The following is a 15,466-nucleotide window of genomic DNA, read 5'->3' on the forward strand; positions in this document are numbered from 1 at the left end:
AAGGAAACTGATAATTTGTTTAAATTGGAATCATTGAATTTTTTAAGCTAAACTGATACTAGGTCCACCTCAGGAAATAACTTCCCTGGAGCGAGAAGGACTCACTGACTTGATCACTATATAGAGTATTTTTATTTCTGATGAAGCATTTTTTTCTTCATATTTATTTTTTATTTTCTAGTTTTCCATCTTCTGGGAGGATTTTAAGTGTTTAACAAGGTTTTTGCCATGTTTTGAAATATGGACAGTGGACTTAAGAATAGAAAAACTTTATTTTCTTACATTTTAGTGGAGAACTATGAAACTCCCACACCTCTGCTTTTTGTGTTTTCTTACATGATACCTTCAGGCTACTGTTGTTAGTTTGACCATGCATAGGGAAATAAGCCTAAAATTTGCTTTTCTCTATTTTTAATGTCCAAATAAAGCCAGTAGTACTCTCAGAAAATTCACATCTCTCAGGTGTCCTCGCTCTCATGGTCACATCAGAACAGAGATAGATACTTGTCTGCCTATCCCACTGAACACAATTGTGTTGTTCAATTTTTAAGGAATTTTAAATGATAAATGTTGGTGTAAGTGGAGACAGTTGACCTGAACAGCACATTTGTTGGAGTTCTACTTCCAGCTCTGCTGAATTAGGCAAACTGTCCTCCAAATCAAGCAAGCCCTTTTCTGTCTCCCTGCCATATATACCCATCTATTAAGTATTTGTACCACTAGCATACTCACACTGAGAGAATTTTTTTTAGGATACCAAAGCTTTAGAAATTTTAGTTAATTTGTTAAATATAATAGCAGCTCAAATAGATGAGTAAAAAAGAACAGTCTCAGTAACAGCTTTGAGATATAATTCACATACCATGAAATCTACTCTGTTGAAGTATCCCTTTAAAGTTCAGTGGTTTTTAGTATATTTACAAGGTTGTACAGCCATTACCACTATCTAACCTAAGGACATTTTCCTCACCCCCCAAAAAAAACCTGTACCCGTTAGTAGTCACTTTCCATTTCTCCCTCCCCTCAGCCCCTAGGTAACCACCAATCTCCTTTAGGTCTCTATAGATTTACTTGTTCGGGACATTTCATATAAATGGAGTCATACAATGTGCGGTCTTTTATGACTTGCTTCTTTCACTTAGTTGTTTTTGTTTTGGTTTGGTTGGTTGGTTGGTTGGTTGGTTTTTTGAGACGGAGTTTCACTGTTGTTGCCCAGGCTGAAGTGCAGTGGTGCAATTTCGGCTCACTGAACCTCCGCCTCCCAGGTTCAAGCGATTCTCCTGCCTCAGCCTCCCAAGTAACTGGAATTACAGGCATGTGCCATCATGCCTGGCTAATTTTGTATTTTTAGTAGAGATGGGATTTTGCCGTGCTGGCCAGGTCGGTTTCAAACCCCTGACCTCAGGTGATCCACCCCCCTCAGCCTCCCAGAGTGCTGAGATTACAGGTGTGAGCCACGGCGCTCACACATATACTATGTTTTTAAAATCCATTCATCAGTTGAGGAACAGTTTTAGAAAATGAATAGTTGTTAATCCTGAATTTTTTCAAGAGGACTAAGGGCTATTTATTGACTTAATTTAGCCATATTTCAATAAGGCTCTAACTTCCCATTTTGAACCTGGTAACTAATTCTGTCAGACATCGTCTTCCAAAAAGCTTCACTCTTGCTCTGCTAGCCTATCTAGCTGAAGAGCTTCTCTGAGGAAGGCATTTATGAATACCGAAGAAAAAGGTATGAGTACTATCATCTTATCCTCACCCTTAAAAGGGGGCAAAATATAATTTAAAAACCACATGTGTTTTGCCTAAAATACCTTTTATGTACCCCATTGGTCGCTTCCTGGGTACTTAACAAAGTGTGCTATGGGTATACAAGAAAACTGGGCTGTCATTTAGCCATCACATTGGTACAGCTGAATTAATTTTTAAAATACTGAAATTATTCTCTGCTAGTAGGTCAAAAGCCACTGCTACAGGTATCCACTGCCTACCTTTGTCCCAATAACTTCCATAGTGCTCCTGTATCTCAGCAAATAAAGGGGAGTATTCCTTGGCACAGCAGAAGGCCTCTGTGTTAACAATGGTTGTACACTGTTAAACATTGTGACTGTTACCTCAGAAGGAGACAAAGATGTTTTTGCAAAGTTAAAGGAACATCATGGTGGGAGACTTGAGTCTAGTCACAGCTTTGTTATTAGCTAACTATGTGGTATCCCCTAAGCTGCTCCTGTACCTCTTGTGTCTTGAGCTCTAAAATCAGAAGAGTAATACCTACTCTATCTACCATACAAGATGATTATGAGAGATAGTAAAGTTCGGAAACCTATGCTATATCCCCTTTTGTCTGCGGAATTATCACTACTTTAGCTTTGGTTTTTTGGAGGAAAATATTTTGAAATATTTTCAGAGTAAATAAATATTGACATAAATGCAGAAGATTATATTATGCCTTAAGCTTTACTACCTGCTTTGCACAGACCTGCTGAAAGTGGGTTTTTGATTGAGTCATATGAATATTCTGATTATTAACTCTAGTTCTACTGAAGTTTTCTTCCAAATAGACACTAAAATCTGATGAAAAGTATTATCACTAGTGTTTTTATTTTTCCCTTGTATTAGGTGTATATCAAATCAGCAAACAAATCAAAGCTCATGATGGCAGTGTGTTCACACTTTGTCAGATGAGAAATGGGATGTTATTAACTGGAGGAGGGAAAGACAGAAAAATAATTCTGTGGGATCACGATCTGAATCCTGAAAGAGAAATAGAGGTAAGGATGGAAACAGAATATAAAAATATTAAATACTCTAAACTCAGGTATTTTGTCCCACATTAAGATAACTACACTTTTCTGGCAAACTTATTAAATTCTTATTATTTCGTTTCCTTCCCTCAAGAAAGGAGTTTGCTGTTGCCTTTAAGATAACTTTTTTTTAAAAAAAACTAAAGACCATTAAACAAAATAATTTGAAAGAATATTTTTAAAGATTAGGCAGAATAATTTGCCTGTTAAAACCAGAGCAAATGTCACAAAGTTTAATTTTTCTTCTCTTTTTTGGTGATTTATATTTTGGATTTATGCTTAGTGTTTTTTTTTTCTACATGTAACATTCTTTCCAGAGAAAATCTTCTGGAAAATCCTCAGGATTCTGATAGTACTGCTCTTGGATTTTATTTCCAAGAAGATGGATAATAAAGAGTTGCCTAATCACAACCTTCAGTTCGTACTGAAAATGCAATTTCCATCACTATTTTCTTCACAGATAACTCATATCCTTTGTTATTAAAAGCTATACAGTCTAGTTCACTCCTTCCTTTCCCATTTCTAACGTAAATTTGAATTACTCTTAGAATTCACTTACTTGTATTTATAGGAGTAATTTTAGATCCCACTTTGTAAAGTGGGATTTATAATTTCATTATTTCAGAATCATTCTTTGAGATTATTATTAAATGTATTAACACAGCATTCACTGAGATTGTTCCATGTATTGCATTAAACGAAATTGCTCTCCCAAAGAGTCCTATTACTATAATACTTTACAATATATTGTTTTTTAATTTACAAAGAAATTCCACATTACATTTTTTTAATTGACACATTGTAATTGAACATATTTATGGGATACAATCTGATGTTTCGATACAGATATGCTGTATAGTAATCCAGTCAGGGTAGTTATTATATCTGTTGCCTCATGCATTTGTCATTTTTTTGTGGTGAGAATATTTTTATATTTTGATCCTTACAACAGTCAAGAGTAGGTAGGGCATGTATTATTATCCTCATACTACAGAAAATGTTTCTTAGGCTAAGTAACTTACCCAAAGTAATGTAACTAATATAACTAATAAGTAACAAAACCCAACCACATTCTTCATGTGATCTAATAGAACTTACTTCATTTTTCTTTTTTTTTTTTTTTTTCCTGAGACAGAGTCTTGCTCTGTCGCCCAGGCTGGAATACAGCGGCCCAATGTTGGCTAACTGTAACCTCTGCCTCCGGGTTCAAGCGATTCTCCTGCCTCAGCCTCCTGAGTAGCTGGGATTATAGGCGCCCGCCACCACACCTGGCTAATTTTTGTATTTTTAGTAGAAACGGAGTTTCACCATGTTGGCCAGACTGGTCCCAAACTCCTGACCTCAGATGATCCACCTGCCTTGGCCTCCAAATGTGCTGGGATTATAGGTGTGAGCCACCATGGCCAGCCTTTTTTCCCTATTCTTAACCCTTAACTCCTAAAATCATGTAAAATACATGTTTAAAAATTAATTGAAGCAAAAAGTGTTGATAATTATTATAACTTCAGTATAATAAAATGTAATTGTCTGGACAAATAAATTAGTAGTAGTACAAGATTACCATGTTCAAATTTGGGCTTTTGTCATAATTACCTCATAATTGCTTACAGCTATACATGCAGGCTTCGAGTAGTAATTAATGCATGTTAGTATGTATATGGTGACTTGACACTTTTTTTTCTAGGTTCCTGATCAGTATGGCACAATCAGAGCTGTAGCAGAAGGAAAGGCAGATCAATTTTTAGTAGGCACATCACGAAACTTTATTTTACGGGGAACATTTAATGATGGCTTCCAAATAGAAGTACAGGTAAGCTGTGTGATATTAACCATTAACTGAATATTTTTTATTATGTTCTTTGGTTTTTATAACAATGAGTGTCTTTCATTTTCAGGGTCATACAGATGAGCTTTGGGGTCTTGCTACACATCCCTTCAAAGATTTGCTCTTGACATGTGCTCAGGACAGGCAGGTGTGCCTGTGGAACTCAATGGAACACAGGCTGGAATGGACCAGGCTGGTAGATGTAAGTGAAGCAAGATGTGATTATTAACCTCCCCACAGAAACTCCTCACACTGAAAGTTGAGAGCAGCAAAGTAAAAAGGACTAAGTGTTGATTCAAACCAATGTAAACATATGGTTTAGTAAAAGAGGGTGGAGATAAGAGGGTAGTGTTTAGTCTTAAAGTGTGAACATGAACCGATTTTAAAGAAGTAAGTTAGGCCGGGCATGGTGGCTCACGCCTGTAATCCTAGCACTTTGGGAGGCCAAGGCGCGGGCGGATCACGAGGTCAGGCGATCGAGACCATCCTGCCTAACACGGTGAAACCCCGTCTCTACTAAAAATACAAAAAATTAGCCGGGCGTGGTGGTGGGCGCCTGTAGTCCCAGCTACTCGGGAGGCTGAGGCAGGAGAATGGCGTGAACCTGGGAGGTGGAGCTTGCAGTGAGCCAAGGTCATGTCACTGCACTCCAGCCTGGCCAACAGAGCGAGACTCCGTCTCAAAAAATAAAAAATAAATAAAAAGAAGTTAGCAGCATAAAAGCTCAATTTGTCCAACAGCTTCAGTGGTAAAATCATAAAGATTTCACATATCTATATAGCATTAATTATTGTGGAAATATTTGTGCCTCAGGTGGCGTTGCAGTTGGATTCAGTAAGTGCTGCTCACTAACAGGCTCTACTGTCTTCTTTCTGAGTGGTCTCTTACTGTATTTTCTCTCTACCCAACCTAGACATCCACCTTCTCTAGCCCAAAAGGTGGATACAGGTTCTTTGTGGATGCTAAAGAACTGTACCAGTGTTTGTTGTTGTTATGTTTATTATTGTTCCACTCCCTAGCCACAAGCTGGTTGTCCCTTTCCCTCACCACTATGCCAGCATATCCCCTTCATGCTCTGAAATTCTTTTTCCTCTCATATCCACGTGTTATTTCTCATTAGCTACAAAGTTGATGGAAATTTTATGTTTATATGAAACAGGTTATTTTCAGATGTTTTTGCCACTATCCCCATAGATCTAGGGAGACTTTCTCATGTACTCCCCAACAGCTGTCTGTCTCTTTTCTAGGAACCAGGACACTGTGCAGATTTTCATCCAAGTGGCACAGTGGTGGCCATAGGAACGCACTCAGGCAGGTAGGGTCTTTAAGCGAGCTGAGTAACCTGAAGTGGTGGGATGTTTAAATGCTTAATCAGGAATGTCCTCAATCTGATCTGGAGAATTAATCTCTTAAGTGGCACACTAATATACTTGTTGTTCTTATCTGTTATGTATATTCATACAATTCAGTTATTTATTGGGCACCTGCCTATTGCTACATGCTATTGTATGTATTCAGAATACATCAGAAAACAAAACAAAAATTCCTGCCCTGTGAAGCCCACATTTTAGTGTGTATGGGACAGAAAATAAAAAATAAGGCCTGATGCAGCCAGGCACGGTGGCTCATACTTGTAATCCCAGCACTTTGGGAGGCCAAGGTAGGCAGATCACCTGAGGTCAGGAGTACGAAACCAGCCTGGCCAATGTGGCAAAACCCCATCTCTACTAAAAATACAAAAATTAGCCAGGTGTGGTGGCGCACACTTGTAATCCCAGCTACTTGGGAGGCTGAGGCAGTAGAATTAGTTGAACCTGGGAGACAGAGGTTGCAGTGAGCTGAGATTGCGCCACTGCACTCCAGCCTGGGCAACAGAGCAAGGCTCCATCTCAAAAAAATAAAAATAAAAAAAACTTAAGGCCAGTTGTAGTAGCCCACGCCAGTAATTCCAGTGCTTTGGGAGGCTGAGGCAGGAAGATTGCTTGAGGCCAGGAGTTTCAGACCAGCCTGAATGAGACCCCATCTCTACAAAATATAAAACATAAAGATAATAAATATCATTAACGAATTATATTAGAAAATGTTAAGAACCATGTGAGGATAGGGAAAATGTTGGGAGATTAAGAAGGAGTGCAGTTGCAAAATGATAGAGGGGTCATTATGGGCTTTGTTGAAAAGGAGTTAGCAGATTTGACTTTGCTTTGTGAAATTAGAAGAATCAGAAAATTTCTCTCCTCATCTTTTATGCAGGGGAAGGATTTGAAGCTGATGTAACACAATTGAGCATTTATAAGTTGTTTGTGCTATACCTTTTGCCATCCTGTCTTATTTTAAATCCTATGCAGATATAGAATAAAGATACATTTTCTAAAATAATTTAAGATCTGTCTTACAGACCTTGTGTAGTACCTTTCTAAGGTTAACATGTTTATGATTTATGTATCTTTAATTGACTCATCTTTATTGCCTCTGCTAGTAAGTAGTCCTCCTCACATTTTTAAGGAGGCAAAGAAAAACATGAAGTCAATTTTCCCAAAATTAAACTCATTAAAAAATGTAGAATGCTGATTTTTAATGGGGTGAGACTATTGTGAACATACTTATATAAATATTTTTGTTTATATATAAGACTTAAATACTTTAAACGAACTAATTCATTTAATTCTAAAACTAAATTTAGTCATTTAGAGGGGATTTTTTGGGTAGCAATTTTTCCTTCTGGCTGTTAGATACAAATTAACACCTGAAATGTGAAAACATTCCAATTTCTTCTTACATATAGTGCTGCAGAATCTTTCAGAATAATGGAAAAACAAGTCTTTAAAGATAATTGAATTATGAATGTGCAACTAGAGATGCTGTTGAGTGAAATCATTGGATTTTAGAACTAGGCTGCTGGAGAGAGCAATTGGTGATTACTTTGCAAATGTAGAAGGCTAGCTCAGATCTTCCCCAAAACATATTAGTAATAGATGATTATGACATTTAAAAGCACTTAGACTTGGACAGTTGTCCATTTGGACCGAATTTGGTCCATTGTCTTTGAGAAAGACACGTGACAGGTCACTGTAGGATTTGGAGGAAATTATTTTCTTCAACCAAAAAAAATTGTTGTTAAGCACGTAAGAAACCATCTGAGGTGTAGTGCTGATCTAGTTTTCAGAAAACCACAAAGAAATTCACTTCAAATCTTTATTTTATCACACATGCTAAAGTCCTTGAAATAATAAAAGTAAGAAGTATCATTTATTCAGTGTCTGATGACCTTGTGCTAAAATCTTTTTTTTTTTTTTTTTTTTGAGATGGAGTCTCACTCTGTCACCCAAGCTGGAGTGCAGTGACGCAATCTCAGCTCACTGCAAGCTCCGCCTCCCAGGTTCACACTATTCTCCTGCCTCAGCCTCCAAAGTAGCTGGGACTACAGGCGCCCGCCACCACACCCGGCTAATTTTTTTTTTTTTTTTTTTTTTTTTTTTTTTGTATTTTTAGTAGGGACGTGTTACTCTCTACTAAAGTTTCACTGTATTAGCCAGGATGGTCTCAATCTGACCTCGTGATCCACCCGCCTCGGCCTTCCAAAGTGCTAGGATTACAGGCGTGAGCCACCGTGCCCAGCCGCTAAATTCTTTTTATCTGTTACTCCCAATCTTCACAAGAATGTAACAAAGTGTTCATTAATATCATGATTGCACAGACAGGAAACCAAGACCCATGGAGTGCTGTTACTTGTGATTGAGCTCAGGTGCTGCATGGTTCCAAAGCCTGACCTTTCCTCTAATCCGACAATACTCTTTGAGATATTTACAGCATTTCTTAGAAATATTGTTAGGAAGGTTTATCTTTGACAATTAAATCACTGATTGACATTTTAAAAGCATACTATGTATACAAGGGAGTCAAACACTAAATGGGCGATTGTAAGGCTAGCAGGGTTTGAATCATGAAGATAAACTGCTTGGTTGAAGAAAACACTGTGTTTACAAATGTACATACACAGCCCCAATTTGTAAGGGAAAATTGTTCTGAAAAACTCACTGGAATTACTTTCAAACATTTGCATAGCTGTGAAGTCATCATTGACAAGCTTAAAATGGAAAGTCACTCAATTTTAGTGACTTAAACTAAAGTTAAGCCAATTGGTTTCTCTTGGAGTTGTAAGTAGAAAACACTTTATAACTGAGAGTGATGCGATAACTAAATTGAAAGTGCTGGCAGTCTATTTGGAGATTGATTAGAATCTAGGGGAGATGTAGTTGTCAGTGTTCATTCTGTGTGTAACTCCTGTCTTTGGTTTCACATCTGGTTAGGTTCTGTTGGTCCTTGGGAAACTTTCTCGTTTGTTTTTATTTTTGCCTTGGATCTGTGAATAACTGACTGTATTGTCTAAAATGGAAAAATCTTAATGTAGCCATTCTATTATTATCACTGACCCTAAGCCTGAAAAAACTCACACCTAGGGTTAGGAAATTTTTATTTTATTTTATGTATTTATTTTTATTTTTATTTATTTATTTAGAGACAGTTCCCCTTTTTCTCCCAGCCTGGAGTGCAATGGCGTGATCTCAGCTCACTGTAACCTCTGCCTCCCAGGCTCAAGTGATTCTCTAGCCTCAGCTTCCTAAGTAGCTGGGATTACAGGCGCCCACCACCATACCCAGCTAATTTTTATATTTTTAGTAGAGACAGGGTTTTGCCATGTTGGCCACGCTGGTCTCGAACCCCTGGCCTCAAGTGATCACCTTGCCTGGGCCTCCCAAAGTAGTGGGATTACAGGCATGAGCCACCACACCCAGCCAAGGACATTTTTCTAGTAGAATGCAACACATGTCCAAGTTGTGCATGATCCACAAAAAGTGACTAGTAAAAAAAAGTAATGATGTCTTCGTGTCCAGATCTAGATATCTTCTACTTCATGTAACCAAAGAGTAAGCACAGTGTGAATAAAGCGTCAAATAAGTACAATTATCATTTTAAAGTAATGTATTATTAATGTAATTTTAAGAGAAAAAAATTAAACCTGTAACCTTAAGTGGGCATACTACTTCCTTAACACATTAATGCTCCTGGGCACGGCGGCTCATGCCTGTAAACCCAGCACTTTGGGAGGAGACCAAGGCAGGTGGATTGCTTGAGCCTAGGAGGTTGAAATCAGCCTGGGCAACATGGCAAAACCCTGTCTCTACAAAAACTTTTTTTTTAATTAGCCATGCGTGGTGGTGTGTGCATCTGTAGTCCCTGCTACTCGGGAGGCTGAGGCAGGAGAGTTGCTTGATCCCAGGAGGCAGAGGTTGCAGTGAACTAAGATCACACCATTGCACTCCAGCCTGGGCACTGTCTCAAAACAAAAAGCAGAAGTTAATGCTCACATAGAAAGGATTCTTTTTAACAGCTTTGTTGAGATATAATTCACATACCCCCCCAAAAAAGAAATAAAAAATAATTCATATACTATAAAATTCACTGATTTAAGATATATAATTCAGTAAGTTCACAGGGTTGTGCAGCTATCCTCACAGTCTAATTTCAGAACAATTTTTAACCCAGAAAGAAATCCTGTACCCATTAATAGTCATTCCCCATTACCCCACCCACCTCCCCCTTGCTCTAGGCAACTGACCCACTTTCTCTTTTTGTAGGTTGTCTGTTCTGGGCATTTTCTATAAACGGAATGAATCATATAATGTGTTTTGTGATTAGCTTCTTTCACTTAATGTTTTCAAGGTTTATCCGCGTTGAGTACTTCATACATAGTGTGTATTATGGCCAAATAACATTCCATTGTATGGATATACCACCTTCATCAATTGATGGACATAGGGGTTATTTCCACTTTTTGGCTGCTATGAATAATGCTGCTACATACATTCATACACGAGCTTTAGAGTGTATATATGTTTTCAGCTCTCTGGGATATAAAGGAGTAGAATTGTTGGGTTATGTGATAACTCCATGTTTAACATTTTAAGGTCAGGCACGGTGACTTACACCTGTAATCCCCACACTTTGGGAGAATGAAGCAGGAGGATCACTTGAGCCCAGGAGTTTGAGACCAGCCTGGGCAATATAGCAAGACCTTGCCTCTACAAAAAATAATTTTAAAAAAAATTAGCCAGGCATGGTGGTGCATGCCTGTGGTCCCAGCTACTCAAAAGCCTGAGGTGGGAGGATAATTTGAATCTGGGAGGTCAAGGCTATCATAGGGAGCTATGATGGCACCACTGCACGCCAGCCTAGATGACAGAGTGAGATCCTTTTTCAAAAACAAAACAACAGCAACAAAAAAAATTTTTTTTTTTTTTTAGGAACTACCAAACTTCTTCACAGCAGCCATATTGGCTTATGATTCCACCAGCAATGTATGAGGAGTTTCAGTTTCTCCACATCTTTGCCAATACATATTATTATCTGTGTTTTGATTATAGCCATCCTAGTGGGTGTGAAGCGGTTTTTCATTATGGTTCTTTGATGGCTAATGATGTTGAGCATTTCTTCAAGTACTTATTGGCCGCTTGTATATTCTCTTTAGAGAAATGTATGTTGAAATCCTGTGCCCATCTTTGAGTTGGGTTGTCTATTCTTGTAAGAGTTTTTTATACATTCTGGATACAGTTCCTTGTAGATCTTTTTGAAATATTTTTTCTCATGCTGAGGGTGGTCTTTTCACTTTCTTGCTGTTGTTAGTAGCACCAGAGTTTTAAGTTTTGATGTAGTTTAGTTTATCTGTTCTTTCTCTTGTTTCTTGGGCATAAATATTTATTTCTATGTTATCTTCTAAGAGTTTTATAGTTGTAGCTCTTACCTTTAGGTCTCCAATTCGTCTTGAGTTAATCTTCATATATAGTATGGCCCAGTAGGTGTCCAACTTCATTCTTTTGTATGTGGATATTCAGTTACAGCACCATTTGTTGAAAAGACTTTTCTTTCTCCATTGAATAGTATTGGCACCATTTTTGAAAATAAATTGACCAAAGATGTATGAGATTTTCTCTGGACTTTGAATTCTGTTCCATATATATATATTTGTGCTTAATGCCAGTACCATAGTTACAATCATTATGGGATTCTGTAAGGCTTAATGGATCTTCCACTTCCCTTTCCCTTTTCCCTTTTGCAGAGTCTTGCTCTGTTGCCCAAGATGGAGTGCAGTGGCACAATCTCAGCTCACTGCAGCCTCTGCCTCGTGGGTTCAGGCGATTCTTGTGCCTCAGCATGCCAGGTAGCTGGGACTACAGGTGTGGACCACCATGCCTGGCTAATTTTTGTATTTCTAGTAGAGACAGGGTTTCACCATTTGGCCAAGCTGGTCTTGAACTCCTGACCTCAAGTGATCTGCTTGTCTCAGCCTCCCAAAGTGCTGGAATTACAGGCATGAGCCACCACACCCAGCCAGAAGCTTGGTTCTAATGTATATACTCTAGACTAGAATAAGAATACAATGAAATAGTAAAAACTTAAATATTTGTTTATTTGGCCATCATGGTGGCTCAGGCCCAAGGCCCAGGCAGGAAGATCTCTTGAAGCCAGGAGTGAAATTTTTTTAAAAAAATGTTTTTTAATTTGTGGAAAATCCCCTTGGCTAGAGGATTTGTTGTTAGAGATGGAGCCTCTGAGCCAAAAAGTCTTTTCTGAAGGTAAAACATAGTGCTTGCAATGAAAAGGGGTGGGAACTCCAAAATTATATATGGAAATTGTATACCTTTAATAACAAACATTGAATTACTACTAAAAATTATTTACCAAAAGTAGAAGAATTAGTGTCTGATAATGTATTAATAATTAAAGAAATAGAAAACTTAGGCACTGTTTGGTGGGGGTTTTTTGGTTTCTTTTTTGATAGTCACTATCTCTAACCAGTAAATGACTAAGAGTTTTTAGGTTTCTACACATTTTACCAAAACAGACACTAAAGGGTTTCATTACATTCTCAGGGAGTGTCCAAAGAGATAAAATTACATAGTTTTCCTAGGAAGATTAAACTGACTTTGAAACAATCTTAAAACAGTATCAGTTGGTGCTTCTCCAAAATAAAAATTGGGCTGGTGTGGTGCTCACACCTGTAATCCCAACACTTTGGGAGGCCAAGGTGAGAGGATTCTTGAGCCTCGGAGTTCAAGACCAGCAACATGGCAAAACCCCTCCTGTACAAAAAATGAGCCAGGCATGGTAGCACATGCTTTTGGTCCCAGCTACTCAGGAGGCTAAGGTGGGAAGATCACCTGAGAGCCTGGGAGGTTGAGGCTGCAGTAAACTGCACTCCAGCCCGGGCAACAGAGTGAGACCCTGTCTCAAAAATAATAAATAGATAAAAGTAATAATTTTTAAATGCATGAGAGTGTCATAAAGTTTCCATAAACTCATTAAAAACTCACGTGATACAGAGCAGCTCTGTATCTTGTTATTTTGGTGTGTCAGTTCAGTCTGAACTAGGAAATTATTTTGTTCCCTTATTCTAAAAAGGCACTTGGCATCAGCTTTGGCATTTCTAGGCCCAGAGGAATTTCATAGGAATACTCATAAAAATTGGTTAATGAATTACATTCTCAGAAGAAACATAACCTGTGGGTACTGTCAAGTTGCAATAAAGTATATTTCTTCTGTGGTTTTTGTTTTTTATTTTATATTTTACTTTTAATGTTATTTTAAAATAAAATAGAGATGAGGTCTCACTACGTTGCCCAGTCTGGTTTTGAATTCCTGTATTCAAGTGATCCTCCTGCCTCAGCCTCCCAAAGTGCTAGGATAACAGACATGAGGCACCATGCCCGGCCTTCCTGTGCACTTTTTGAAATGAAAATAATTGGTAAACATGAAGCATATGGCTTCAAAGTGCCAGTTTTCCTGCTTATTGGCCTTTAAACTCAAGTATTCACATATGAAAGATATTTATCTTACCTGAGTAGATGACAAAATTAGGTTAGCTGCCTGGAAGTTTCAGCCCATAGCTCACAAATTACTAAAATTTATGCATACGTTTAGAGATTTCACTGATAGGTTATAAATCAAAAATAAAATTCTAAGGCCTCCCTACCATCTGACTGGACCCCTCGTCTCTGCCAGGGAATTCCAAAATTAACCTGAAAAACTGGGTCAGGCCATAATGGGAAGGGAAGGTCATGCTTTGTTATAACCTCTTAGAATTCAGGAAAAGCCAACCAACATTTAATATTAATACAGACTTTAAGTCTGATAAGAAACATTTCTCTGTTTCTATTCTATTCTATTCCCTCTGAAATCTGCTACCTGAAGACTTTATCTGCATGATAAAACTTTGGTCTCCACAACCCCATATCATAACCCAGACGATTCCTTTCTACTGATAATAACCAATTGCCAAGTTTTTTTTTTTTTTTTTTTTTTTTTTTTAAGACGGAGTCTTGCTCTGTCGCCCAGGCTGGAGTGCAGTGGCACAATCTCGGCTCACTGCAACCTCCACCTCCCGCATTCAAACGATTCTTCTGCCTCAGCCTCCCGAGTAGCTGGGACTACAGGCATCATCACACCCGGCTAATTTTTTGTATTTTTTTTTTTACTAGAGATAGAGTTTCACCTTATTAGCCAGGATGGGCTCCATCTCCTGACCTCATGATCCACCCACCTCGGCCTCCCAAAGTGCTGGGATTACAGGTGTGAGCCACTGCGCCTGGCCTGCCAGTCAGAAAGTATTTAAATCTACCTGTAACCTGGAAGCCCCCACCTACCTTCGAGTTGTCTTGCCTTCCCCGACTGAACCAATGTATATCGTCTTTTGTTTTTGTTCTTATTTTCCCAGGCTGGAATGCAGTGGCGCCATCTCAGCTCACGGCAAGCTCTACCACCTGGGTTCACACCATTCTCCTGCCTCAGCCTCCCGAGTAGCTGCGACTACGGGCACCCGCCACCATACCCAGCCAATTTTTTGTATTCTTAGTAGAGACAGGGTTTCACCGGGTTAGCCAGGATGGTCTCGATCTCCTGACCTCATGATCCACCTGCCTCAGCCTTCCAAAGTGCTGGGATTACAGGCGTGAGCCACTGCACCTGGCTGCTGCTTTTTTTTTTTTTTTTTTATTGTTATTATTAAACAGAGTCTTGCTCTGTCGCCCAGGATGGAGCACAGTGGTGCAGTCTCTGCTCGCTGCAGCCTCAGCCTCCCAGGTTCAAGCAATTCTCCTGCCTCAGCCTCCTGAGTAGCTTAGATTACAGGCACCTGCCACTATGCCCAGCTAATTTTTGTATTTTTAGTAGAGACGGGATTTCACCATGTTGACCAGGTTGGTCTTGAACTCCCGACCTAGTGATCCACCTGCCTCGGCTTCCCAAAGTGCTGGGATTACAGGCGTGAGCTACCGTGCCTGGCCAAACCAGTGTATACCTTAACATGTATTTTATTGATGTCTCATGTCACCTTAAAATGTATAAAACTAGGCTGTGCCTCAACCACCTTGGGCACATGTTCTCTGAGGGCCTTCTCACCATGGGCCATGGTCACTCATATTTGGCTCAGAATAAATCTCTTCAAATATTTTACAGAGTTTGGCTCTTTGTTGACAAGGTAAAAAATTGGGATCTTTTAGTCTTCAATTCTACCTTGAATACACTAAGCCACGTTAAACAATATCACTAAGCTTAAAAAAAAAAAAAAAATCCTTTAAGCCCTTTTCTCTCTCCTAAATATTTCTTTTAATTTAAGAGGGAAATGGTCCCTTTCCCAGATATTAGTTATAATGCTTCAAAATGAAAAGCAACTTATCCACCAGGTGCAATGGCTCATGCCTGTAATCCCACCACATTGGGAAGCCAAGGCAAGTGGATCACCTGAGGTCAGGAGTTCAAGACCAGGAGTTCGAGATGAGCC

General features: G+C 38.8%; 1 protein-coding gene across 4 annotated transcripts in view; it reads left to right on the top strand.

Annotated features, from left to right (window-relative positions):
• EML4 (EMAP like 4) overlaps positions 1–15,466 on the top strand; it is a 165,840-nt gene that overhangs the window by 135,625 nt on the left and 14,749 nt on the right. For all 4 annotated transcript variants that reach the window (XM_007970827.3, XM_007970828.3, XM_007970829.3 and 1 more), the window contains 4 exons: positions 2,623–2,774; positions 4,492–4,617; positions 4,703–4,834; positions 5,880–5,947. In XM_007970827.3, coding sequence (XP_007969018.1) covers positions 2,623–2,774; positions 4,492–4,617; positions 4,703–4,834; positions 5,880–5,947 — 478 coding nt within the window. The remainder of the gene's footprint in view (positions 1–2,622; positions 2,775–4,491; positions 4,618–4,702; positions 4,835–5,879; positions 5,948–15,466) is intronic.

The sequence above is a fragment of the Chlorocebus sabaeus genome, chromosome 14 (genome assembly GCF_047675955.1).
Source record: "Chlorocebus sabaeus isolate Y175 chromosome 14, mChlSab1.0.hap1, whole genome shotgun sequence".
NCBI lineage: Eukaryota > Metazoa > Chordata > Mammalia > Primates > Cercopithecidae > Chlorocebus > Chlorocebus sabaeus.